Here is a 27306-nt window from a genome sequence, read left to right on the forward strand (position 1 = left end):
AGTCTATCCTACCTATCCTATCCTATCCTATCCTATCCTATCCTATCCTATCCTATCCTATCCTATCCTATCCTATCCTATCCTATCCTATCCTATCCTATCCTATCCTTGTGGGAAAGTAGCAGGGAAGGTCGCAAATGGCAATCACATGACTGCAGGATGCTGCAACTGTTGTAAGTTGCAAGCTGCTTGCCAAGATTATGATCTGCTTGTTCAGATCATAATCATATGGCCATGTGGACATTGCAATAGCTGAAACTTTGATGACCATTTATAAATACACATTTAATGCTGTCACAACTTCAGTTGCTGAACAAGTAGTCTTGGCAAGCAAAGCTACCAATAAAAATAAAATTGACTGAAGGTAACAAAATAGATAAGGCAATGGATATTTACCCAATCTTCGGCATGTTCTGTCTTCATGAAGCCCTATTAGATAGGGGATGCATTCCCTACATTAACTTCACCACATCCTGCAAGCTGGTGCTTCCACTAAAGCTAAAGTATCTTATACTACCTGCATTTCTCATGCTTGGAAAGGCTTATGTTTATACTTCAATTCTATGCACACTTATTTGACTGTAAGTCTTATTGGTGTGACTTACTTTTAAGTAAACATGCATAGCAGCAGGATATCTATAGACTGATGTCCTCCAGCCTTATGCCTGGATGCAAGGAAATATTAAACAATCCTGCATTATATTTTCCCCTAAAATGCCCCAAGTATTTTTTTTTAAAAAATGTGTGCAAAATTGTATCAATAAATCAGTACAATGTTGTCTTAAATTTTTAAGAAGTCTAGCAACAAAGGAACCTGGGATGTTTCAGATTTATTTCTCTAGAAATAATGTACATTTTTCAGCTATTTGTAAAGAGATAATATGTAATAAACTGAAACTTTTATTTTAAACTTGATTGAAATTACTGTGTGACGAGAACATCCACTGCAGTGAGTGGCCAAATTTTGGTATTTTATTACCCAGAAAAGCAATATGCTCAATCATATCAATGATATGTAAAAATTTAAAAAATACCCCAAACTTCACACATAGAAACTCTAAAGTCTTTGTACAGCACGCAATACTTCTGGGAAGGTAGTTTGGAAATCAGTTGTAAGTAGCCCTTGGCTTATGGCTGGTCACTTTTGACCGTTCAAAGTTGCAATGGACCTTCCCCCAAAACTACTTATGAACCTTTTGTGCTTCTAACTTGAGGACTAGTTGTAATTATTTTTCTATTAAATATTCAAATGTTCTATAAAACTCATTAAACAGACATGAGTTTATGGATACTTTGTTAGTCCAACTTAGGTCAAGAAACCTTGAGCTGCAGTCTTGCCAGTAGTGGATGTCCTGTTTCTGAAGATATTCTGAAGGATAGCAAAAGTCTTTGCCTTCTTTTATATAAGAGCCACTACAGGGCTGTGAATTTGTTCATCATCATCATCATCATCATCATCATCATCATCATCATCATTATTATTATTATTATTATTATTATTATTCTAGCTGTGCACTCCAGTAGACTCTTGAGTGGCTGTAACTGTTGCTTTGAAATATATGCCACCACAATAGTAGCAATAACACTTACACTTATATACCACTTCACAGTGCTTTACAGGCCTCTCTAAGCAGTTTACAAAGTCAGCATATTGCCCCCAACAATCTGAGTCCTCATTTTACTGACCTCAGAAGGCTGAGGTCAACCTTGAACTGGTGAGACTTGAACTGCCGAAGTGCTGGCAATTGGCAGTCAGCAAAAGTAGCCTGCAGCAGTACTGCATTCTAACCACTGCGCCAGTGGTGGGTTGCCTCCGGTTTGGACCGGTTCTATGGAACTGGTAGTAAAACTGGAGGGAGGCTCCGCCCACTGACCCCAACATCATCAGAATGCTTCTGCGTATGTGCAGAAGAGCACATGCACGAGCAAAGCTCTCTCATGCGTGGCCCCGTTGCGAACCGGTAGTAAAGGTAAGTAGAACCCACCCCTGCACTGCGCCACCACAGCTCGGTAGCTGCTGTTTTAAAGATCTGAACTATTCAAAGTGGGTCTTGCATAATATTTGTTCTGAATAAAAATGGTCAGAATACCATGAACCAAGATACTGAAAAATTAAAACTTTCCCATTCGTCCATAACATTTGGCCATTACATAGCAGGCAGTGTGGGCTATTCTCAGCCATAAGCAATACATCTGTCAGATTAGAATTCACTGCCCTCATTCTGGTTCTTACTAAAAATCTGTAATGTTATTCCACTTTCTTTAAAGTTTGGAAGATTTCTGTCAGTCTGGTCTTCCGCAACTGGAAATTTTGGTGTAGCTGCCACACACCTTTTATTTGCTTATGTGCCGATAGACAACAGGAGTCACTTTCATCTCTCTATTAGCTCCAGCTGCACGAGGGTGTAGTGGAATCTCCTCATCCTCCATCTGCTGTTTAGCGAAATTCACAAAAACCTGTGGGAGAAAAGCAGAGAAATGTACAGCAAGAATTACCCTAGGAAGCCAAGTTCTGGTAGAAATTGGGATTATAAAATATATATACATTTGACAAAATGTGTGATGATGCCACAACACAAACCCTGGCCTTTTGTATTTGCATCCTGACATTTACATTAGTCACGGGGTTTGTGTTGTGATTTCATGTCATCTGCTCCTCTACAAACACTTAGGGGAGGAGATAAATCCAGAAACTGTCCAGAAAGTTAATAAGATTTGGGTGAAAAAAAATCTTCCCCCAGTGATTTTCATTCACAGGCTGATCTGGTAGAAGTAATAGTATGCTAATTTAGGGTGATTTTGAAAGTTGGCATACTTAACAAAACTTTTTTCTGCAAACAAAATATTTTTTATTATTTATTCATTTGTTTGTTTGTTTAAATTTATATGGCAGCCTTCCGATGACTACTCTAGATGGCTTACAGAAAATAAAAACACAATGTAGAAGGAATAAAAATCAGAAAAAATCAGAAAATAATAAAATAACCCCCAACCACCCGCTTGGTGGCAACATACACTCATATCAGCCATTTAATGGGCTCCATCCCACTCTGGGTTCCCCAGGCCTGCTGGCAAAACCACATGTTCAGGGGCAGTATAATTTCTGGAGGGATGAAGTTCCAGAAGGAGGGAGCCACCATGGAGAAGGCCTTCTTCTGGGTGCCACAGGATGTACCTCCTTAGGGGCAGGACCGCAACACTCCTTGCCTTTATAAATCTGCATTAAATCCATACCAAGGGGGTATAAGCAGCAATGGATCACTATTCTACAGAGACAAAAAAATCTGAAACCAAACCAAACCAAACCATGATTATCGTGAAATTCCTCTGCAACTACAAAAAATGTTTAAAAGATAAGTGCTTGCTGAAATGTCAATTGTCCCACTGGATGTGACTCAACTGCACTTTTAAATAAATGAACTTCTGCACCAAAGTGGGAAACTGAATTACCCCCGTTTCTAATATATAGTACTGAAATAGTTTCTGTAGTTGGGCTGTGGAAGATTTCCATTTTCAGAATAACTTAATTTACCTGATCTAGAGTAGTTTGTGAGATAGAGTATTCTTCAATATTTAGGTTCTCTTTGTTGGAGAGAATCAACCTAAAGATCTTGGCCAGTGAGTAGGTACATATTTGGTACTGCAGCATGTTATAGTGCTTTTCTCTCTGTATCCCTCTTGGAAAGTTGTGGCACATGAATTGTTCTACTTGGTTGAGATCTGGAAGTAAGCCAAGTTTAGGCGCCTTGATTTTCATGGTAACAATGTAACCATCTCCATATCTGTAAGATATCCATGGTTCATTAAGTTATAAGCTTGTGCAGTAATATTCACATTTATTTTATGAGAAACTTCATAAAGGAAGCACATAATTATTAAATTACATCCTTTCATAAATCCTTAACCATGAACAGGAGATACCAATCTTCAGCTTACTTGTATTTGAGATCCTGGATGGTGCCCAGACATTTGAAGGTGCCTTTAGCCATGATAGCTATGCGTGTACAGAGCGCCTCACATTCTTCCATGCTTGTAAAATGAGAAACACATTGCACTTTACATTTAACATACAAAACAAGAATCTGATTTCAACAGATGGATCCCCTATGGCAGTGTTTCTCAACCTTGGTAGCTTGAAGATGGGTGGACTTCAACTCCCAGAATCCCCCAGCCAGCGGTGCTGGCTGGGGGATTCTGGGAGTTGAAGTCCACCCATCTTCAAGCTTCCAAGGTTGAGAAACACTGCCCTATGGGGATAAAGAATTGGTAATGCTGGCAGTCATCAATCTTTACATTTTATTTTATTCACGTTTTAGCATTTACAAAGCTTTTTAACAAGCTTTTGCTATAAATTCACACTATCTCATAGAATGTATATGCTGTTGTCTTTCATTTGGAGCATTCTCATGTTTAACCATCACCATTCTTTCTCGATGTTTTGTTCTGCAAAGCTGTTTTTTTTAAAAAAAAAAAAATCATGGCAAATAAAAAGCAGGTGCAAGTCACCTGCAAGACTTCTAGAGCAGGGGTCTCCAACCTTGGCAAATTTAAGCCTGGAGGACTTCAACTCCCAGAATTCCCCAGCCAGCTTTAAGCCTGGAGGAGTTGAAGTCCTCCAGGCTTAAAGTTGCCAAGGTTGGAGACCCCTGTTCTAATCTAGAGGACAGTCAAGGCATTTGCTAAGACTGAAACACCTGTATTCTCCAAGTATGAGGCAGCCATTTCCCAAAGCTTTGGGGGTTGCTACTAGACCAATTTTCTGATACCCTCAAGTGATATGAAGATAATCTTTTCTCTGCTGCCTCCTACAATGGATTAAAAACGAAGTGGAGAGTGGGTACATACATTCCCAACTTAAACAAACTGAAATAAATTGCTGTCACTGTATAATTTGTGGACCTCTCTGAAGCCATTTTAGCAAAACCTAAAATCTAAAGATTTATAGTGCAGGTGGGAATAATTAAACATTATTATCGGGACACAAAATTGTAATTTTAAAAAAGTAAAATAAGGAGATAGTAGAGTATTATTGTAATGCACACTGGGATGGGCCCAGACAAACGAGTTCAATTCCCCCATTCCTCTATGAAGCTAATTCAATGACCTGAACCAGCCATTATCTCCCAGCTTATTCTATCTCAGCAGGCTTGCTGTGAGGATAAAATGCCAGGAGACAGTAATTCCTTAAAGGAAGGGCAGAATCAAGGGGCTGAGGATTCTCCTTGTCTTAAGAAAGTGAAGGGGAAAGGTAGGCTTTTCCTTGACATGGGAGTTTCCCAGCTAAAATCTGAAGTGGAGGAAAAGCATCTGAATGCGCTGTGAGTGTTAACCAGGATATACAATTCAATTTATCTTGATGGGAGCAGGTCTTACATTACCTGTGGGAGGTAAGAACCACAGCTCTTCCATCTCTGATCACACTGAAGATTGAGTTCCATAAGAAGCGTCGGGACTGAGGGTCCATTCCCGTAGTTGGTTCATCCTATGAGAACAGGAATATAGCCAACTAATAAGTTTTCTCAAGAATAGATGGTGAAGCAGTCCCCTCCCTTGTAAAAAAAAGTAATATTCTCAGAGTTCCAGTTATTTATTTGTATCCCACCTTTATTATTTTTACAAATAACTCAAGGCAATGAACATATCCAACACAATTTCCTCCTGTGGGCATTTTACAGGCTTACTCTTGTGTGTGCTAAAACGTAACTTTTTCAAGGTCTAGATGCTATGTGTCTCATCTTTCAGAAGAAAAGGTGTACCTCAGCAATAAGAATTGTCTAAAATAGCGTGATCTAGCTTAGCAGTGTTCGTTGAGTAGAAAAGGAAAGACAGACTATTAGCAGATTCTGCAAAGAGCTTTTCCAAACCAAAAGTAACTATGGTGTAGGGCAGGGGTCCCCAAACATGGCAGCTTTAAGACTTGTGGACTTCAATTCCCAGAATTCTCCAGCCAGCATAGTTGCAAAATTTGAAGACCTCTGGTGTAGGGGAAGGACAGGCAAAGTCTAAGGGTGGAGTTAAGAGCGGAATCAGCCTAGAGTTGATACATTCGTACGATTTAGGTCCATCCACTCTTGAATTCTGTTGACCTTTATTTAGTGCCTATTAGTGCTGATAGCATGTGTATAAGCATGAGCAATAAATCATCACACCTAGAACTTAATGTGTGGTCCTGATTCTTTGCACCTGACCTATAGTGGTTGGATAAAGCTTTGGTCCCAAAAATTATTGAAGTGAATTTCTTCCTCAGTTTTCCAGAGCTGTTTTGGCAACTAATAGTTACCTTGTCACAAAGCTACTTACTAGCAGGACTAAGGGAGGGCAACCTATTAGTGCAATAGCAGTAGAAAGTTTCCGCTTGGTGCCACCACTGTACGTTCCTGCCAACTGATCTGCATTTTGCGACAGACCAAGTTTCTGAATTCCCCACTCTGCCACCTGTGGAAAAAGAAATCAAGATCAGTAACAGAGTTGGAAGGGACCTTGGAGGTCATCTAGTCCAACCCCCTGCTCACACAGGAGACCTGTACTAGGGATTTGAACCACCGACCTTTCTGATTGACAAGCTCATCAATGTAAAATATTGTGGTTTTAATTCAATCCGTTATACGGATTTATAATTGGGACTCTCACCAAATGGCCTACCCCAATCTAGTATCAAAACTACAATGATTTCCATGAAGGATGGTCATAATCTGGAGGACATCAGATTAGGGAAAGTAGTCATAAAGGATGCTTCAATGGGAAGCTCATGTCCTTTAGTATTATCAATCTCTGGTACGCCTTATGTACATGTTGAATTAATATCATGTTCTGGTAATATTCCAGAGGAAAAGGAGCCAAAGGGAAATGGAAGAGGAGAAAGTCATAGTAGAAGGGACTAGAATGAAGCTGGAGCTGAAAACTAGAACTAACTTTGGATGACTTCTAAATGATATTCATACAGACATGATTTTAGGGATAAGATTGCCAAAATCTAATGGGCTTTGAAACGATTTATGTCTTTTATTTTGGACACCCAGGATACCATGTAACGGTGCCCGCTATCTGAAAAAGTTGTTAATCCACCCACCAAGCCAGAAATGGTGGGGAGTTTCATGATCATGCTTAGCTAACCACAGACAAACCACATGATGGCTTAATGAGAACTCAGCCTCTGAGAAAGGTTTTACCATCTTGCAATGAGTGCTGAAGGACTTCAGCCCATGCACTTCATACTGTGAGATTCATAATTTTTTTTTTTTTTTTTTTAATTTGATTTATATGCCGCCCTTCTCCGAAGACTCAGGGCGGCTTACAATGTGCTCAGCAATTTTTATTTGTAGTATACATATGCATGTACGAGATTTTTACTCTAACTGAAATGTATTGCCAGTTTAAGCAAGAACAATTCCACTACTTTAAGTTTCATGTGTGCACATTTGAAAATACACTCTGTAAACTGAAGAACCTGTTTTGTAGTTTGATTTCACCATGTGCAAGACTGCTACGTAGAAATAGAAACAATAGCAGTGCAGTGTGCAGAGTCAAAAGACAGTGCAATTTACACTGTATTTTTTCTTTAAAAGTTTAATGTGAATCAATACGATCTATTGTTCTAGCAGGAGCCATCTTTTTTGTGTAGGTATCATTAGATGTAGCCCAAAACACGCACAGAAAATAAAGAATCATCATTCCTACCCTCTCAACTTCAGCTTCTGGGACACCACGCAGACGGGCATAGAGAAGCAAATGTTCCCTTCCTGTCAGAAGTTCATCAATAGCATCGAATTGTGGGCAATAGCCCATGTTTTGGTGAACATCCCAGATTTGGGTCAATATGCTAGAAAAAGGGAAAGTGATAAAAGAAAAAAAGAAAAGAAAAATCTTTACAGAGCCAGATTTAATCAGCAGAGTAGTTTTAGAGAGAAAAAATATCCAGCTAAAGTATAACAATAATTTATTAAATAAAACCTTGTAATTAATAGATTAAAGTAATACATTAAGTTATTGATTAGAATAAATCAAGTTAAATCCCTGTTCGTTAAAGCTTGACTGATTATTCAAAATGGCTTTACATTAAAATAAAAATACAGATTAAAGTATTATTCACTTCTACCACGTGATGAAATAAGACAGCTAAACATACACCTTCTGTAAATAATGCGGATACAGAACTTTGTTCTTCCATCTGCACCGAATTATATCCTTTGCAAACAATACAAAGTTGAGTACATGCTAAATTTTAAAATGATATTCCTATCCACTATAACGTTTCAAATCCTCGCTGTAGACTCATATCTGTGTAGGAAGAACAGCCAACTTCAAGATCACATACACGGAGGTGCATGGAATGCTGTTGCCTTCCCACTAAAGTGGTACCTATTTATCTACTCGCATTTGCATGCTTTCAAACTGCTAGGTGGGCAGGAGCTGGAGCAAGTAATGGGAGCTCACCCAGTTGCGGAGCGCTCAGATCTTGAACCTGAGCCATTATACAGAGTAATAAGTATTTTCTCCATATCCCTAACAGGAAATAAGGACCTATTGTTAAGGGCAATGTGATGGCAATTATCAGTTAGTAGATATAAAGAAACATCTGCAGATCTTTGAACTCAACTGTTCTGATATTTCTCAGGACTTACCTATGACCAACGACAACAGCATCTCCTGATGTTACCTTAATATCTCCAGTCAGCATTTTGAACGTTGTTGTCTTACCAGCACCATTCACACCCAAGAGACCAAAGCACTAAATTATAATTTAAGACACGCTGGTTACTTCTAGAGCTTTACAGGAAAAGAAATAATTCAAAATGCATTGCATAACTGAGACATAACCCACCTCTCCTGGACGAACACCAACACAGAGTCTGTCTACTGCTGGTATACGTCTTCCTGCATATATCTGGAATAAGAATTTTTTCAACAGAAACCCTCATGTGAAGACAGTTGAAGGACATGTATTATTTCAAGAGGAAAATGCAAAATTTTTCCAACTAGGCAGTCGCCAGATACTGTGGACTATTGTTCTTTTGCCCAGTCCTGTTGTCATGATCATGGCTAATTGAAAGATACTAGTAACTGTATTCCTAAGTATCTGGATTGTACCGACTGGAGAAAACCAGCACAACACAATAGAAAATAATATGCAAACATATTATTCACTATTACAGATAGTCCTTGACTTACGACCGGTCATGATGGATCTCCATAGGTGTATTTATGACCCAGTACCGAAGTTCTGGCAGCTGCCCCCTCTAGTCTCATTTACAGCTGTTTGCAATGTCCTGCAATCACATGACAGCCTTTTATGACCTTTTTTTTTTTTTTGCCAAAAACTGGCATCTGCTTCTCATTTTCAGCAAAACTGGCCCCATGATGAACAATTGGTTTGTTTAACAACCATGACGTTCACTGAACAAATGCCACAAAAAAAGTTGTAAAATCTGATCAGTCACATGGTTGATTCGCTTTACAATTGCACGACTTATGACCTTAATGGGCAGGATCCATTGTGGTTGTAAATCGAGGACTACCTGTAATAGCAAGTCAAGATAAAAAAAGCCCTACAGACATGTGTTATTTTATATACAGTTTACATAACAAAGTATAACAGATACTGTATGTCTTCCAGAATATTGATTTTCATATAATATATGCAATGATATATAGAGCCAGTGGTGTAGTGGTTAAGGCATCAGGCTAGAAACCAGGAGAGTGTGAGTCCTGCCACAGATGCAAAGCCAACTGAGTTGCCTTGGACCAGTCACTCTTTCTCAGCCCTAGGAAGGAGGCAATGGTAAACCACCTCTAAAAAAACTTTGGCAAGAAAACTGCTGGGCCGATCTAAGCAATCTCTGAGAATTAGACACAATTGAATGAAATACCAGTATACACATACAAAGAGAGAGAGAGAGAGAGAGGAGAGAGAGAGAGAGAAAGAGAGAGAGAGAGAGAGAGAGAGAGAGAGGGAGGGAGAGGGAGGGAGGGAGGGGGAGAGAGAGAGAGAGAGGGAGAGGGAGAGGGAGAGGGAGAGGGAGAGGGAGAGGGAGAGGGAGAGGGAGAGGGAGAGAGAGAGAGTCCATTTTTGTTTTAATTTTCTCGGGATACCTGCAAACATACATACAAGGCAGAGTGCTGAAAAATCCCCAAATTGCAGACTTGTTTCCCGAGAAACTACAACCCTATCTGTATTCAAGCTGGAGTGATTATCAATAAACAGCTCTATTTTGCAGGGATTTAGTTTGATCTTGTTTTAATCCTTCCCAGCCTTCATAACACCGAGGCACTGGCATAGGACTCCAGTGGCATTCCCCTCCTGGCTGTGTGAGATGCTGGCTTTGTTTGAAAGCTGAATCTCTTTTTTTTTCTTCCTGAAACCACTGTATTTTCTTTTATAATTTATTTTTTCTTCTGCACCTCTGAAGAGCTGGAGGTAATTTCATTCTTGAATTGATAGGAACTCTTGATAGGTCACCCCTGAAGTGCCTCAAACAAGCAAGTATTTCTTAATTTTTTTTCCCAAAGCAAAGCTAAAGGAGACAAATATTTTAGAATAACTCCTGAAAAATTACCTTAGTCAATTCCTGCAATTTCAAAATATAGTTTTGACTACCTCCTTTCATTATTCGCTTTCTTTCTTCTGCAACATCCTCATCTTCTTCCATAATAGGCTCCAGAGTATTTTTGAAAAACCTGAAAAACTCAGAATAAGTGAGTTTATTCAGCTTGTACTTGAAAAGCAGCCTAAAGGTAAAGGTAAAGGTAAAGGTAAAGGTTCCCTTTGCACATATGTGCTAGTCATTCCCAACTCTAGGGGGTGGTGCTCATCTCCGTTTCAAAGCTGAAGAGCCAGTGCCGTCCGAAGACGTCTCCATGGTCATGTGACCGGCATGACTAAACACCAAAGGTGCACAGAACGCTGTTATCTTCCCACCAAAGGTTTTTCTATTTTTCTACTTGCATTTTTTACGTGCTTTCGAACTGTTAGGTTGGCAGAAGCTGGGACAAATAAGGGAAGCTCACCCCGTTACACGGCACTGCTGACCCTTTGATCGACAAGCTCAGCGTCTTAGCCACTGAGCCACCACGTCCCTTGAAAAGCAGCTTATATGGATCCCATTTTCATGGCAGATGTAAGCCCTAGCACCTCCCACCCCAACAATATTTATTAACTCTCTAAAACAAATTTCAGTACAAGACCTCTGAAGCCAGGAGTTTTCCCACGTACCATCTTGTAGACAAGAAACTGTGTTGTAAAAGAAGATTCAGAATGAAATAGGCCACACCTTGCACTGCCAGAGCTAGCATGTATTTTCCAACAAAATCCCAGCGCAATGGATTCGAGACACGTTCTTCTCCTTTAGAATGAAACCAACAAAAATCAGTTTGAACGGCCCAACGATAAAATATAGTTTTTCAGAAACAGAGAATTTCCCCCTCCTGTCATCAACTGTTCAGATCCAATTCATGCAATTGGAGATCAAGAACAGACAGCCTGCCACACACCACTGATTTAAATTTATATACTTCTCTGTGCCAACAAGGTGTATCAGATAAAAGATTTTTGTTTTTGATATGAAAATATCAAATTGGTATTTGCATGTGTTATTTTTTTTTTAAACAAGGGATGCCAAAGCAGGAGGATGGATCCATTCTGATTAGATTTTAAAGAACCATTTATTCACATTCTCCTCTTTATCTGTCTGGATATCTTTTTAATGGGCATCCAGAATAGGCTGCCAGGACAAAAGCAGGAGAGAAGTTTGAGAAAGGAGATGCATAGACAACCAAACTGTGCAACAACTTCTGCAGGCATTTATCTCTGAGGCTGGATACTGCCAGGCGAAGGGGTGCTTGTTCCAGAGTAATATCAGAACCAGATTTTAGGTTTATCCATCTGTGAAAGCTCTGAGGAACTGACTCACCCCAATGGGATTGGCCCATCCCACTCGCTCTAGCAGAAGAGCCCTACGTTGTATCCTGTCTGCCGAAGAATTTCGCTCCAGAAGAAGAGTCTTTTCTGCTGTGACCCCACCTGGCTTTGCCCGTTCACTTGGGCTCCTGATAGGGGCCCCCTACATTTGGGGAGGTTAATAGGGAGAAGAGAAGATCCCCATCCTTATGTCACTTGTTCTCTTAGTTCTAAGTTTCTTATATAATCCTATTAATTGTAATCATTTTGCATTATTTTTTTTTACCTTTCTGCCGTATTATAAGTTGCCCAGCATAACTGTAACAGTGAGGTGGGCAGCATATCAGTTTAATAAATAAAAATAAAGATTCGCCTCTTCTTCTAGGGAGAACAATTGGTGGTTGTTTTTCCCCTCTGGCAAGGATACTAGAGAAATTGGTCGCTTTCTTTAAGTTATCCTGTGTGAATCTATGAAGACAGTGCCAGTCGGTGGCCTCATTACTGAGGCAGAATCACACTCAGCAATGAAGGCAGAGTACACCAGCATAATTTTGTGCCAACTCATGGACTGCAGGAAAGGAAATTAACATGGGGTGGGGGGACCCAAGACAAGGGTCTTTCTGGAGCTAGCCTTGAATATTTTATTTCTTAATCTAGATAGGGATTAAGTTGATGGGGATGTTAATGCATCTTTAAACTAGGGAAAGAAAAATATTTAATTGCACTGCCCTCAGCTGACAGCCCTGTGGGGAATAAAGCGGTATACTTAAGCAAGCCTCTGATATTCTACCATCTCTTTCTATTTGAAGGTATCAAATGTCAAGAATGTTTGATAGTTAATATTAAAGGCCTCTTGTATATGTTGTTATGATTGCACGTATGAAAGAAGTTGTGCAAATATGCCAGGTTAGTAACGCTACAGATCTCACATGTCTCTCTCTAAATAATTCAGGAAACATCCAAGCACAGTTTTGCAATATTTCATTCAGAGTTGCTGACCAAGTCATTTCCCATTGAGGGGAAATAATGCTATGGCCAGCTTCATCTCCCAGGATTTCTTCCCTAACCCCTCCCTTTGGCACTATTTGCTCCAAGGGGCAATTTGATCACTCATCCTGTAGAATGGCTGGTTGTGGGGACTTCCCACTTTTGTTTTTTCTACAAGAAAAAAACAAACACAGTTGGGGAATAATCAACAGTGCCTCAGAGAGAAAGCCCATTCAGGGAGTGGTAAGGACAGCTGAGAAGATTATAGGTCTAAGGATGTTCGCTTCCTGTCATTCAGGATACTGCTTATGTTGCTCCCCACTGGGAGGAGGTTTCAAAGTATTTCTAGCAGAACTACCAGATTCTGTAACAACTTTGTTCCCCATGCCATCCGTCTGGTAAACTCGCAAGATTTGTTTCTCTCGCCATGCACATGTATACATCTGAACTAGACTGAGTTGTTTCTCACAGTATAATATAATATATGTGGGTATATGCATAATTTTGTATTTATTTATTTATTTTGTCATGTTTATGTAGTGTATACTGGAGGTGGACTTTGAGAGCTGTATGCAAAAAAATTTCATTTTAATATATGCCAATTAGTGTACATTCAAAGTGACAATAAAGTTATTCTAAGTCTAACAGGATGATGGGATTCTCTCTGAGATAGAGGCAACAACAGGGTTCATAGCAGATAGTTATACAGGAAAGGCTAAGGGCTGAGTGAAAATGTTTTCCCTCCTTGATCAAAGCATGGATAAAGTGCAGAAGATTCATCCCAGTAGCAGTTCATGACTGACTTCAATATAGAGCATCCTAGAACAATCTCCCATCGTTTGGTACTTACCAAAACGTGCATAGACATCAATCACAGCTTGGTTTATGGCTAGGTCAAGGAGTCCACGACCCAAGCAGAAATGAGGAAAGATCAAAAATATTTTTTTTAATGTTTTGTTGAATTCTAGGAGAGGCTGAAAAAGAAACACAGATGCTGGTCTTGCTCGAATTCACAAGATTATACATCCTGATTAATAACATATTTTAATGTGAAGATGTAACAGTAGGAATTCAGGAAATCTGGATAGCAGAAGGGGTTTTTTTTCCTGAGAAAAGGAACATGATGGAACCTATAAAAGAGATTTCCTCATTTTGCAACATTTCTGTATAATTTTCCATAATATCTGATTATCTTATGCTGGAACATTTAGACACAGTGCAAAGGTTCGTGAATATCAAATGTTTTCTGATTTTTCCATTGTAGCAGCTGCTCCTTTTAAACTTTCATTATCTCTTAAAGCTTATGAAGCATACAGTATATTGAACCATGTCCTGACATAATGGAGCATAGCTAATGTATGGTACTCTCATTACAATTGAGCCTAAGAAAAGTCACTCACCGCATTATTTTCAAAGAGGTCCAGAATAAATGTAATCGCACTGGTGTTAATACCAATGAAGAGATTAACGCAAGACAAGACAACATAGGCAGTGCTGGGGACGCTAAAATAGCGGGATGCAGGGTACATCATAGGAATTATGGCCCATCTGTATACAGAACAATGAGAAACAAAAATGGTATAATCCAATTAATCAAAATATAGTCATAGGCCCCGCTCTCCAAGGGTGGTATAATAAACAATAAAGTGGTTCAATGATGAATGAAATATGGCCATGTTGTTACAGACTTTTGTTTTAATAAAACAAAAAAAGCCATTTTGTTATTTGTCTGCATAAAGATTCATCCTTTCAGTGCCTGTTTATTATTCAGGCCAGCTGAAAAGGAACATTTGAAACCATTCAAAAGAGCAGAAACTTTACAAAAAGGGTTGTTTATTCCTTTATTTGTAAACTTATTCAATTTATGTGGTTGCTCATTTGCTATGTGACTTTGGGCAGCTAGCTAGCAACCAGTTAAAAATATCAACAATATAAGAGCATGTCACACCAAAAGCAGCTCATATATCCATAACTAACAGAGCTTATAATCAACTGGCCACATACATTACTTGAAGCCAGCTCACCTAATTTACTGAGCCAATGCTGGAGGAAAGAGCCTGGTCTTCAAGACTTTATCAAAAATAGGTAGAATTAGGGTTATCTGGTTATCTGATTCAGTTTTCTCGCCATGAACATGTATTCATCTGGACTAGACTGTGTTGTTTCTGTGTGTCATATAATATATGTGGGTATATACATAACTTTGTATTTATTTATTTGTTTATTTATTTATTTTGTCATGTTTATGTAGTATATACTAGAGGTGGTGACTTTTTGAGAGCTGTATGCAAATAAAATTTATTTTAATGTATGCCAATTAGTGTACATTCAAAGCGACAATAAAGTATCTTCCCCTCCCTTCCCCTCCCCTCCCCGATCCTGTTACAGTGTTACAGGTTACAGTGCAGAGAAAGCCCACTTTTTGGATCCAATCAGATGACACTGTTTAATAGAAAGTATCCAGAGCATACCAACCCTCGCAGATTGTGTAGCATGGGCACAAATAATTAGAGACAAATAGCAAATGACCCAGCACTGTGCCATGAAGAGTTTTATAGATGACAAGTAATACCTTGAACTACCTATAGAAACTAAGAATTAGTGCATCTTGCTAAGTAGTAATGTCATACCGTAGAGCAAAATGCTCCCATAACTACCTGTCCTGTATCACAATATTCAGTGTAGCTTCTAAATAAACTGGAATTTTGTATTAAGCTTGACCGCCCAGAGAATGTTGTAAAGCCTTATTCAGCAGGTTCTGACCAGTTCTGGAGAACCGGTAGCGGAAATTTTGAGTAGTTTGGAGAACCGGTAAATACCGCCTCTGACTGGCCCCACCCCCATCTATTCTCTGCCTCCCGAGTCCCAGCTGACTGGGGGGAAATGGGGATTTTTGCAGTAACCTTCCCCTGGAGTGGGGAGGGAATGGATATTTTAATTTAATTTAATTTAATTTAATTTAATTTAATTAATTAAATTTATATGCCGCCCCTCTCCGAAGACTCAGGGCGGCTCACAATACATTTAAAAAATCATTATAAAAAAACATTGAAAAATTAAAAAACATTAAAAACTCATTCACACCATTCATGGCCGGATTTCGTCATGAATCCTTTACAGTATCCTTTCCCTGGAGTTGGGAGGGAATGGAGATTTTACAGTATCCTTTCCCTGGAGTGGGGAGGAAATGGAGATTTTACAGTATCCTTCCCCTGCCATGCCCACCAAGCCATGCTATGCCCACCAAGCCACGCCCACAGATCCGGTAGTACAAAATTTTGAGACCTACCACTGCTGGGTATCATCAGTATACTTAATCCCATTCTCACCCAATGGTTTCACAAAGTGACTAAAAAGGAGTGGGGAGAGAGTTGAGTTCTGTGAAACTTTACAAAGCTTGGGAAGCATGAAGAGGGGCATTATAGAGTAAACACAGATAGGTAAGAAGATGATGCATTACACAATTATTACCAACTGCCTTCTTCAGCAACCATTACAATAATACAGTAGTACAATAGTCATGTGATTACTTAATAACCCACGGAGCTTCCCTTAACGATCGCAGCAGAATTGATATAAGTCCGGCACAGGCACCAAGTTGCCGGTTCCCCCCATTGCAGAAGGTTAAGTAAGAAATATTTGTAACGTTTTTTAAGTAATTAACCAAACTTTGAATTATTCTAGGAAATAAGCAGGCAAACTGTAGAGTTTTGCAGAATTGACGTAATATGGTAAAAAAAAAAAAAGGTTTATTGAAATATGTACTTTAATATTTGTTTCATTTCACACATTTAATGAGACATCTATATAACTTACCCGTATAACAATAGCAATATTATAAGCGCAGGAAGATTGGTTGGTGATGTGTATGCTTTCTTTTTGAAACTCATGAATATTGCCACCACTAAGCCAGCACTCATTATATAATTCACCTGGCGCAGAGGAAAAGAAAAATACAGTAAGTATTAAATTGAAGAGCTATCCAGAAAGACAGCTTTTAGTAAGATAAGTAAAGAGAGATTAGCTTGTTCTGTCTTACTTGATTTTTTTGAAAACAATGTTATATTAAAAAAAAAAAAAAGATGGCAGGAAGAAAAACTTGTGGAAAGTTACCTACACCGTAATTGCCAACAGCATGATTATTGTCAACCAGATGCTACTGGTGAGTAGCATCTGGTTGAAAAAGTATATAAAGGGAAGCAAAATAACTCACTATGTCCCAAAGGAAGTTGGTGAACCAGTAAACAAAAAGGCTCACACCACTGACAAACTGGAGATGCTTGGCTTTTGTCACTTGTTCTTGGATCAGATATAAGACAAAGCTTGCTGGGATGAAAGACATGGCAAAGATCACACAGATGGAAACAACCGCATCTATTGAGGTGGTCAGCCTGTAGTGAGACATGTCAAGGACAGCCAATAAGCCAGAACCAAAAGCCGCAAAAGTTACTTCTCGTTAGGTTCATATTTCACCACAAGGTTGACATTAGACATAGTTGATTGTACACTCACCACTGAAGACAACAGTCCCAGTTCTCCTATGGTTCTGACAGAATCTACTAGTGCTAAACTTTTACTATGGCTGCATTGTTGAGCTTTTCTCCTGCTTCATTTTACTGGGGGAGAAAGGAATCTGAACCGGTTGTGACTTGGTAAAAGAAATATTGGGCTGCTGTTGCAGAAGCAACCATACATTTCCCATCATTCATTCATTTATTGTAAACTGTGTATAAATATAGCAGTTAATATAACTAGCTTGAGATTGTTTATTGTAAGGGTCCAATTTTGTGTGATGTTCAATATGCATTTTTAAAGTACTATTGTATAAATATTTTTAGCTTGCCGACAAGACATATTTTTACTAATAAAGAATATTTGTAGCTCCGGGTTGAATGATGGGTCCTTGGTGCTCTCTGAGCCTGCTTGTTTTCTTGCAGACATTTCCTTACCAAACCAGTGTGGGAAGCCCTCTCCACAGAAGAATGAAATAGTTTGGGAAATATTTTTAAAAAAGGCAGAATATTATATTTCCCTAAAAGAGAAATATGTTTTTAGAGGCAGAAAGCAGCCTTTCTTAATAGCCCGCAGCAGATGCCAGCATTTAAGGAGATAAAGAGCTTATTGAAAGAGGAAGCCAACTATCTAGATGGCTCCATTCAGAAGCAAAGCAAATATTGCAGGCAAAAATCCATTCAAGACAGGATATTTCGAAACTCCTTGCAGCAAAGTTTGGCAGCTAACAAAAGCAGAATGGTAGGATTAGTACAGCAGCCCCTCAACCAAGATCCAGCACAGGACGAAAGTCAATAGCCACAATAGGAATTGCCCAACACCCTTTCAGAACACAAGAGTCCCTTGGGAGTTGGGCTGCATAGAAATGCAACAAATAAATAAATAAAGCCCCTTCATTGCACAATCCCTCCCCCCCCCCACCAGCAGCATTTTAGGACCTGTATAAAAATCCTGGCACTCATCTAGCTAATTGTTCAGCTAACCCAGAACTGCACACTATTTTTGTTAAACTTTCTTTCTAATCAGCCATTTTATTTTATTCCCGGCTTAGACTTGAACCACATGGATTTTCCTTCTAATATCCTTCTAATATCAGGTAACATCATCAGTGCTAGTAAGGAGTAAGACATATTTTTCTAAGCTTTAAGCTGTGGTGTCCAGACCTGCTACATATAAGGGAGGGAGTAGGAGGAATAGAATTAAAACTGCAATTGGAGTGAATTAGAATTTAAAAAGCAAACAAATGTTACCTACACAGTGATTTCAGACAACTGATCCTTAGTGAGGTTCAGTGGATGGTTAATAGCAGTTATTCCATATTCTTCTGGATCCTTATTTTGTTGTAGATTGGCTCTCAGAATTGCATTGTTGGCTACGTTGAGAAAACTGACCATCGCATGCCAGCCTTTATTGTTAAACCACACCTGGAAGAACAATGGAGAAGATTACACACTTCAGCCAAGTCAGAATCCTTTAAAATTCTGATTTTATCAGGAACAAGCAACAGGTTGGCGCATGTTGCCTAACGGCTCATGCTGCTAGTGACAGAAACTGAACAGTTTTCATATCTACTTTATTTATTATTATATGCACACTAGTACTCTGGGTTTTTCCCCCCATAACAAATCAGGGCTGATAGTTTCATGCTTTCAATTTTTTTTCCTCTTGTTCCTATTTAGCATTTGCTTGTTCCTTGGAATTCAAGGAAAGCTGGAACTTCTTCCCAGCTTTTTTCCTTTCTCTCTGTCTTTACTCAATTTTTATATTTAAATAGGCAGAAATCAAACTTGTTTTTTTCTTCTTCTTTTGGTTTGAATAACAGCAGCAATCCATTAATGTGCATGTAGAGCAGGGGTGGGTTCTCCCTACCTTTACTATCCGTTCGCAACGGGGCCTTATTGATCACTTATTGTTCAGTGATTGAGTTATGCAAGATTTTAGGAAACTAAGTATTAAAATACCTTAATATTGTGTTCAGTTTCCATATATTTAAGAAAAGCTGATATTTCTTTAGCCGCAATCCTTGTTCTTTCACCCTAGACGGCAGAAAACGAAGATTCAGAATTCCTTGTTTATATTTTAGTGTTACAAATACTAAAGAAATTGTTAGTTTTGATGACAATCAAGTGACAAAGCAGATGCAAGAGTTCTTTCTTACCCCTGTTATATTCATCATTCGACCAACGTCCTTCATAAAATCAACAATTTGATCTCCGGTAATATGCAGTATTGGAAGTTTCCCTCCAATGGAAATTCCTCCATATCTATATACAAGATTACATAATCTTCAGTTCTATAAAGGCAAACCATACTCCACTTTTAATAGATAATGAACACAATAAAAGTTCCCTTCGAGTACCTCTCTCCCAAAAAGGAATATGTCTATGGAGATTCTCAGTCCTCCAGGTCATAGTTGTCTCAAAGGTGCTTTTTCAAAAGGCAACTGGACTGTTTTTATTGAGGAAGAAGAAGGCATTTCGGTTCTCATCCAAGAAGCTTCATCTGAAGAAGCGAAACCTCTTCTTCTTCCTCAATAAAAAATAGTCTAGTTGCCTTTTCAAAAAACACCTTTGAGACAAAAAGGAATATGATTCTCATTGTTCACAGTGAATTGCACAAACCAAATAAATACAGAAAGCCCTCAGCTAATGACCCTGATCGTAACTAGCAAGTCTGCTACTAAACCAGGGGTCTCCAACCTTAAACACTCAAACAGCCATTTGGACCCATTTCCCACAAAAAAGAAAACACCAGGAGCCACAAAACCCTTCCCGTGCCTAATTATTTCTTGAGCGGCCACAAAACTAGCATATGTAGTTGAATTAAACGTTCTCTTTTCTTCTGAAACTTTTCTTTTCTTGGATTTATCTATGGTTGGCCTATCGGGGGTTGAAAAGTTCAATATATTGCGTGCCAGCGGATGTCGCACATTGGCAGTTGTGACGCATATTTTGAATGACAAGGAGCCGCAGCAGAGGGGTGAAAGAGCCACATGCGGCTCCAGAGCCGCAGGTTGCTGACCCCTGCACTAAGCGAAGCAGTCACTAGGTGGGAAATCCCATGACTATGTTTCCTGGCTGGAAAGAGACAAGATTAGTCAATATCACAGCTTTGGCTTGTTTGTTTGCCTCCTAACTACTTGCCTGCCCTTTGGAATGCTCAAATGCCTATAAGCTGCTTGTGGAGCATGCCTGTGGCTCCCAGGGCTGAGCTGCTGGTAATATTACATTGCTTTCAATGTGTAGAAGAGCAGTTTATTCTCTTGAAAACCCTTTCTCTGCAATCTCTTCTCTGCTCTGCAAGACGGGGCAGACAGACATAGAACAACACTGTAATGGTGATCACGTGACTAAAGGATGCTGCAAAGGTCATACATGGTCATAAATGGGCTATAAAATTATTTTTTCAGCACCGTTATATTTTTGAATGGTCACTGAAGAAAGTGGGGACTATTTGTACTGTTTCCAAACCAAGCATAACCCTCTATTTTGTATTTAAGACATAATAATACTGATTCGGCCTATCTTATTATTTGTCATTTATTTGAAATCAAATTTTTTAGACTAAAAAAAAAAACCAACAGAAGATAAACAGCACATAGTGGTCCTACCTTTGCTCATTGACCCAATATTTACTCTTTAAGCTGCCAAGAAAAATAAAAAAATATTAAAAATGTAATGATCTTTAATATATTGCATTAATTAAACTTCTTTCAGATACAAAATTATATCTTTGCCATGAGGATCAACTTGGGGATTTTGTGGCTATTCTGCTGACTGAGATGTCACTTTAGGAATTTATAAGCCTCTTCAGAGGATTGGTGAAAAGGATGAGTCTATGCAGTCTGTACACTTAATCCCTGTTCCTGACCACTATTTGTTCATCTGACCTGCACAGAAGCTATGAAAGTACAAGTTATAGAAAATAATTCTTTGCTGTGTATTTTGCTCAGTACTTTTTCTGTACAAATGTGCATAATCTAACCTCATGGAGATTTTTTTTTTTTACAGATAGACAAAAGGCAAAAGTTTATTATGGCTAGAAGCCAGCATAACAGACAAATAAATGTCTATACAGAGAAATTAAAAAACAAAACAAAAAACTAGCAAGGATTACCCGGTAATGGGTGGAACTTTATCATTTAGAAATGTCTTTGATTGCACTTTTGAAGCTGACTAGCAAAATGCAGTACCGCTACAGATGGTTCAGATGTTTTTGTTAGCTAGTAGGAAAGCTACATAATAAGTACCTGATTGCTCTGGAATTGTAGCATAAACTACAAATAAAAACCGCTCTATAATGTGAGATAGTTTCAACTTCCTTCATGCCTCAAGGCCAGAGGATAGTATTGTATTTCCAGAGTAAGAGTGCAGAGGGAAGAAAGTGCACTGGTGAAAGCCCAGCAATAATTAGAATAGGCCAGTTGGTTGGGAATTGGTGAGAAGAAGCATCACAAAAACTGGTGAGCATCATAACAATAATCCCCTTAATTAAAAAAAAACCCAGGTACTGGGTTAGTTTTGACATTACTGTATTTATTTCTTTATAGCATACAACCTCCTCTTTTCAACATCGTGGAGACAGGGCAGAAAAAAATATGCTGCCATGGCATATTTGTATTATGGTTAGATGCAACTGGGAAAAAAAACCCACAGAAAACTGAACAGCTGACTTGTTATTCAGAAGTCTTAGGACCGTATCAACAATCTATTCATACAAACTGCCACAAGTTCCTAGCTAGAATCATTCATCACACAAAACGATCGTATAATTTCTTTTCTTTTTTTTACTAGTTTTATATGGGAACCTGCCATTACAGTTTAGTGTTATGTGCCAATACAGCTTCTGAACCTGAAAATGTATAAATAGAAAAGTCCCAACCAACCTGCTTCTTATTAGGGTGGAGTATGTTTTCACCAAGAAATCAGAAATATTTCGGTAAGTGAGATCCTGAAGAATTTCTCTACTATGCTGAACCCTCTATAAGATGAAGAAAATACTCATTAAATTCTTTCTGGTTATAATTTATTATTTCAGAGATTCAGAGGCAAGAAAAGACCTCATAGGAAAGTTTTAGATTAAAATAAGTGTTATTTCACTGGAAACTGAAAGCTGCCTTGTCTTCCTTTGGGATTTTATTTGTATATTTTGATCTCAAGCCACATAAAATAACTAAAAGCCACATTGGATTTGCTGAATGCTTCAAAAGATTTGTAAGCAGGGAGCTAAAAATGTTGGCAAGTGACATTTAAAGCCTGACTTTTACTATAAGACAGCTATAAAGATTTAAACACATATACACGTTTGTAATTTTAGAGAATAAATACAACAGTCTTGTGCAGAGGTGGGTTTCAGCAGGTTCTGACCAGTTCTGGAGAACCGGTAGCAGAAATTTTGAGTAGTTCGGAGAACCAGTAGTAAAAATTCTGACTGGCCCCACTCCCATCTATTCTTTGCCTCCCAAGTCCCAGCTGATCAGGAGGAAATGGGGATTTTACAGTATCCTTCCCCTGGAGTGGTGTGGGAATGGAGATTTTACAGTATCCTTCCCCTGCCATGCCCATCAAGCCACGCCCACCAAGCCATGCCCATCAAACCATGCCACACCCACCAAGCCACACCCACAGAACCGGTAGTAAAAACATTTAAAACCCACCACTGGTCTAGTGGCACTTTAAAGTCTAATCAGTTTAATGCAACAGACTGTGAGTTACAAAATCTTACTCAATAATTAATCTTTTAAGTGCCAAAAGACTCTTCACATTTCCTGCAATTTTAAATGAACACATTTCTTTTTAGATTGTGATAATTGATGAAATATACAATTCTTTTGTAGCTAGCAAGTAAAATTCATGAAGAATGTGAATTTAGCCACTGAGAGGCAGTGTTGCGTTCCCATAGAAAAGATATGGGATACTTTCTTTGAAGTAATAGCAATTTTATAACCTATCCAGTAATCTTTGGCAAAGCAGTCTGGAAATAGTTTCCTAATACATCCCTGTTTTCTAGAAAGAACAATTTATGTGATTATGAGTTTTTATTTTGCACTGACAAGGCTAAACAAAATCTCTGTGTACCCTTAAAAAGAACTTATGATCAAAATTCCCATTACTAATGCCCTTTTATTACAGTTTATCATCTCTTCACAGTCTTTTCCAACCTGGACTCATTTTGGATGGAATGAGTAACAGGGCTTTTGAGGCGCGAGGAAAGTCCCATGATACTTACATTCCTAAAATGTTCTTTGTCACTTCTGAACTCCAGCCTTGGAGAGTATTATAAATTCTATATGAAGGTACAATACTACTTTAGATGCAATCAGAATAGTATAATTTATATTATCAGGTCTTCTCTACTTCTGTGCTGTCATCTAGAAATCATCCAATTTTTGCAGCTAAGTAGCCCCTAGCTTAATGTTCTGTTTTTCCTTAAAAAAGACACCCCCCCAAAAAAGTTTAAATGTTTGTAAAACTATTTCAATAAACTATACTCAGCCCAGAGGATTTTGTTACTTTACTTTATTGATTAATGGTAAAAGACAAAAACAAAGGAAAGCAAAACTTGTAGTAATTAAGGTGCTGGATCAGAAGTAGGGTAACTCAGGTTCAAGTCTGCCATTAATCATTCATCCATTACCATTATCAGGGAAACTCACCCAGCGCTGGGCCAGAAACTCTATCTCAGCTCAATCAAAGGCACCATAAAGGGTCAGAGGATCAAGAAGAGATAATGTAAAAATGAATATTGCTGAGTTCCTAATATCCATATATTAGGATGTTGCATAGATATGGAAAAGAAGCTGAATTTATGTCACAATGGCACAATGCTCATTTTAAGGACAACACCACATCTGAACACAGCATGGTGGATTGTTGAGAGAAAAAAAAATAAAGAGGAAAGAAAGCAGCGTATGCCACTCTAAACTATGAAGAATGATGGAATATAAACAAAACAAACCTCTGGTTGTTAGGATTTACAATGAAAACATGAATACATTTAACACTATATCATTTGCAAAATGGCTATTCTTCCGTACCAATATATCTGCCTGGTAAATATGTTATCCAGATCTTCCCTCCCACTGTTAATCGATTTCAACAAAAGTCACGTTGCTTCATGTTAGTAGTTGATACCCAAACAGTACCTGTGGTGGAGGAAGACCTCCCGCTCCTAGTGGACACTCTGGTAGCATAGTGAGTTTCTTCCTACTGTTGCATTCACACGCAGGTGAGGGGTTGTCAGGACTCCATGTTTTAGTCCGAAAAAGGGCAGACACATGATAAGGGACAGTTGGTGTCCTCCAGGCCATTGATGTAGCAATGCAAGAGTAGTTACTATGCAGGGAATTCAAAACCCAGTGTAAACATCAAAGTGATCACCTATGATCTTACAAAATTATTGTATTTATACCTCTCGTAACAGGACCAAAAATTCAAGGGAACGCCTCCTAAGTATCCTTTAAATAGAAACGAATGACACTCAGTTTTCTTCATCACAAGCCTGTGGATTTTTTTTTCCATACAGAAGCCATATAAAAATAATTTAATCTAATTTCAAGCCTAATAATTAAAATTCAATTACATTTTACTTAGATTTATATTTCAATACTGTTAATATCATTACCTTCCCTTTCTGTTGCATTAAAAGTTACGAACTTTTGGAGGTCTCTAAGGAGTGTGTTTAGGTTTTTCAGAGACTGCATACAATCATAGAGTTTGAAGAAACCTCATAGGTCAACTACTCCCTGCTTTCTGCTCAATGCAGATGCAATTCATACATTTCTGACTGATGACCATACTGTGTCTGAAAACCTCTACCTAACCCTGGGGACTTAGGTTGGGCAACTCCAATTTATAAGGCGACTTTCCGTACTTAAAGAGAGTAACTTAGGGAACTATTTCCTTGAACCTTTAGATTTATTTAACTCCTTTATTAAACAGCAATATATATGGATTCCATAGAACTACTACTAAAATTGTTTGTTCTAGTCTAGTGTATCTAGGCAAGGCCCATTTAAAAAAAAATACACAAATGATAAGACCTGGTTTTACACATCCTGCTATCCCATGTAATAGTTTGTTTTGCGCTTAAGCACAAACTCTAAGCCTAGAAGTTGTACAGGTTTACAATCTGTAAATATATTGTGGCAACTCTGAAGCTACGTTGGTTGGTATTCACATTTTAGGTTTCCATTATGTTAACACCCAAGTCTTCTTCACTTCATATTTTGTTTTATTCTTTGATGCCACTGTCAGCGTTGCATTTTCTTTAAACCACTACTTTTACTCAATGTTCAGAAGGCAAATCTTTCTGGGGTTATCACCTTCTTGTTTATTCCTATGTATTATGGCTGATTGCCAAAACAAAATAATTAAAACGAACTGCTGACTCTGATGGTGGCACTATTTGTTCCAGGAGGACATCAAAAAGTAAGATATCTTGCACTATTTTTAATCTGTGTGGGCTGAAATTCCTTACGCCAGATGCAACACAAAACTCCATCTCTTAGAAGACAATGCAAGGACAAAATGAACAGATGGAAAGAGAAGTAGAAACAAACACTTAGACAAACTACCCCCAAGATGTTGCCTTCCAGATATGTTGGCACTCAGGTTGTAGAAGTTACAACCAGCAGGGACATCAGCTTATTTAGATCCAATTTTGTATGTATTTAATTATAAACTCACGTAAATTGGATAATTTTATTTCTAATAGATAGGCAGTAGAAGTAACTCGTGTGAACCTAGCCAGATTTTCTTAATGTCATTTCTTGATTTTAAACAAGCCTGACAGACAGATCAATTAAAATAATAATTGTACAATCCTTATTTTGTTACACATTTATAAAATATTTATAACCAAGTGATTTATTCTCACCACCCTATTTCTTTCTCAATGCAGTTCTTCTATTAGGAGTCTTGCATCACAGATTGGAAAAGAAACCCAGAGTGGCTGTAATGCTATAGGTAAGGCAATCAGTAATCATCGGAGGGGATAAGAACATAACGTATAAGATAAGTTCCACATTTAGTCAGTGATAGAGATCAACGAGACTTAATCTGGTTGTGATTAACTTAAATCTCTTTCATTCCATTGGGTCTAATTTAAAATTGTCTATTGTTCCATAGGCTCTTGCTTAATGTTGTGGGATGAAGGGACTTTATCTTGTTAAAACTTCAGTAATAATATATGATCTTTATAATTGGAGAGAGAGAGAGAGAGAGGGAGGGAGGGAGGGAGGGAGGGAGGGAGGGAGGGAGAGAGAGAGAGAGAGAGAGAGAGAGAGAGAGAGAGAGAGAGAGAGAGAGAGAGAGAGAGAGAGGGAGGGAGAGAAAATGAAAACTTACTAAAGAGGTTCTCTCTTCAAGCAACGATTTCCAAATCCTGGTTTCTTTAAAAAGGCATCACGAAGTGGAACCATATGTTCATTGCCAGGCTGTTCATTGCTAATGAGATTGGGTGAGATTTAGATTATAAAAAGAGATTAACTATAGGAAAGTACAACTGCAAATGAAAATTAGCAGAATCACTGGAGATATTACTAATTAACTACCCAATTTTAGATGAAGCCTGTATGTTTCATAAGGATTATATTTTTTTTAAAAAAAAATGCATTATTGTTTACTACAAAGGTTTAATTTCTCAAAGACATGATAAGCAAAGACATTCATGCATAGTCCTGATTAACAAATGGAAAATAGTTTTATATAAAAGGTAAGATAGTAGAACACTTGTGGCTGAACATTTGCAATTCATACAGCCTGCTTATCCAACATTTTCCCTCGATTCAGTCAACTGCTATTGTTTTGGTATGTGCTGTCAAGTCAGCATGGACTCTTAGTAACAACATGGAAGACTTTTTCTGGAATTTTCTGTCCCCGAGTTTGTATTCATCAACAATGTAATCAAGTCCG

At 38.4% G+C, this 27306-nt stretch overlaps 1 protein-coding gene across 1 annotated transcript in view; it reads right to left on the reverse strand.

The window, feature by feature from the left end:
- Positions 1-2128: 2128 nt before the first annotated feature.
- ABCA4 (ATP binding cassette subfamily A member 4) overlaps positions 2129-27306 on the reverse strand; it is a 111156-nt gene continuing 85978 nt past the window's right edge. Inside the window, exons 27-47 of the mRNA XM_070941069.1 lie at positions 26740-26838; positions 24537-24726; positions 22278-22372; positions 21003-21035; positions 19551-19656; positions 19354-19428; positions 18647-18816; positions 17094-17271; positions 16697-16812; positions 14281-14428; positions 13731-13854; positions 11210-11339; positions 10554-10674; positions 8822-8884; positions 8622-8728; positions 7678-7819; positions 6301-6435; positions 5379-5482; positions 3937-4029; positions 3533-3782; positions 2129-2457 (exon numbers count right to left, since the gene is read on the reverse strand). Of these exons, the coding sequence (XP_070797170.1) occupies positions 2335-2457; positions 3533-3782; positions 3937-4029; positions 5379-5482; positions 6301-6435; positions 7678-7819; positions 8622-8728; positions 8822-8884; positions 10554-10674; positions 11210-11339; positions 13731-13854; positions 14281-14428; positions 16697-16812; positions 17094-17271; positions 18647-18816; positions 19354-19428; positions 19551-19656; positions 21003-21035; positions 22278-22372; positions 24537-24726; positions 26740-26838 (2602 nt within the window). The 3' untranslated portion in view covers positions 2129-2334. The remainder of the gene's footprint in view (positions 2458-3532; positions 3783-3936; positions 4030-5378; positions 5483-6300; positions 6436-7677; positions 7820-8621; positions 8729-8821; positions 8885-10553; positions 10675-11209; positions 11340-13730; positions 13855-14280; positions 14429-16696; positions 16813-17093; positions 17272-18646; positions 18817-19353; positions 19429-19550; positions 19657-21002; positions 21036-22277; positions 22373-24536; positions 24727-26739; positions 26839-27306) is intronic.

The sequence above is a fragment of the Pituophis catenifer genome, unplaced genomic scaffold (genome assembly GCF_029215685.1).
Source record: "Pituophis catenifer annectens isolate HBS135680 unplaced genomic scaffold, rPitCat1.0.hap2 SCAF_3, whole genome shotgun sequence".
In the NCBI taxonomy this organism is placed as follows: Eukaryota; Metazoa; Chordata; class Lepidosauria; order Squamata; family Colubridae; genus Pituophis; species Pituophis catenifer.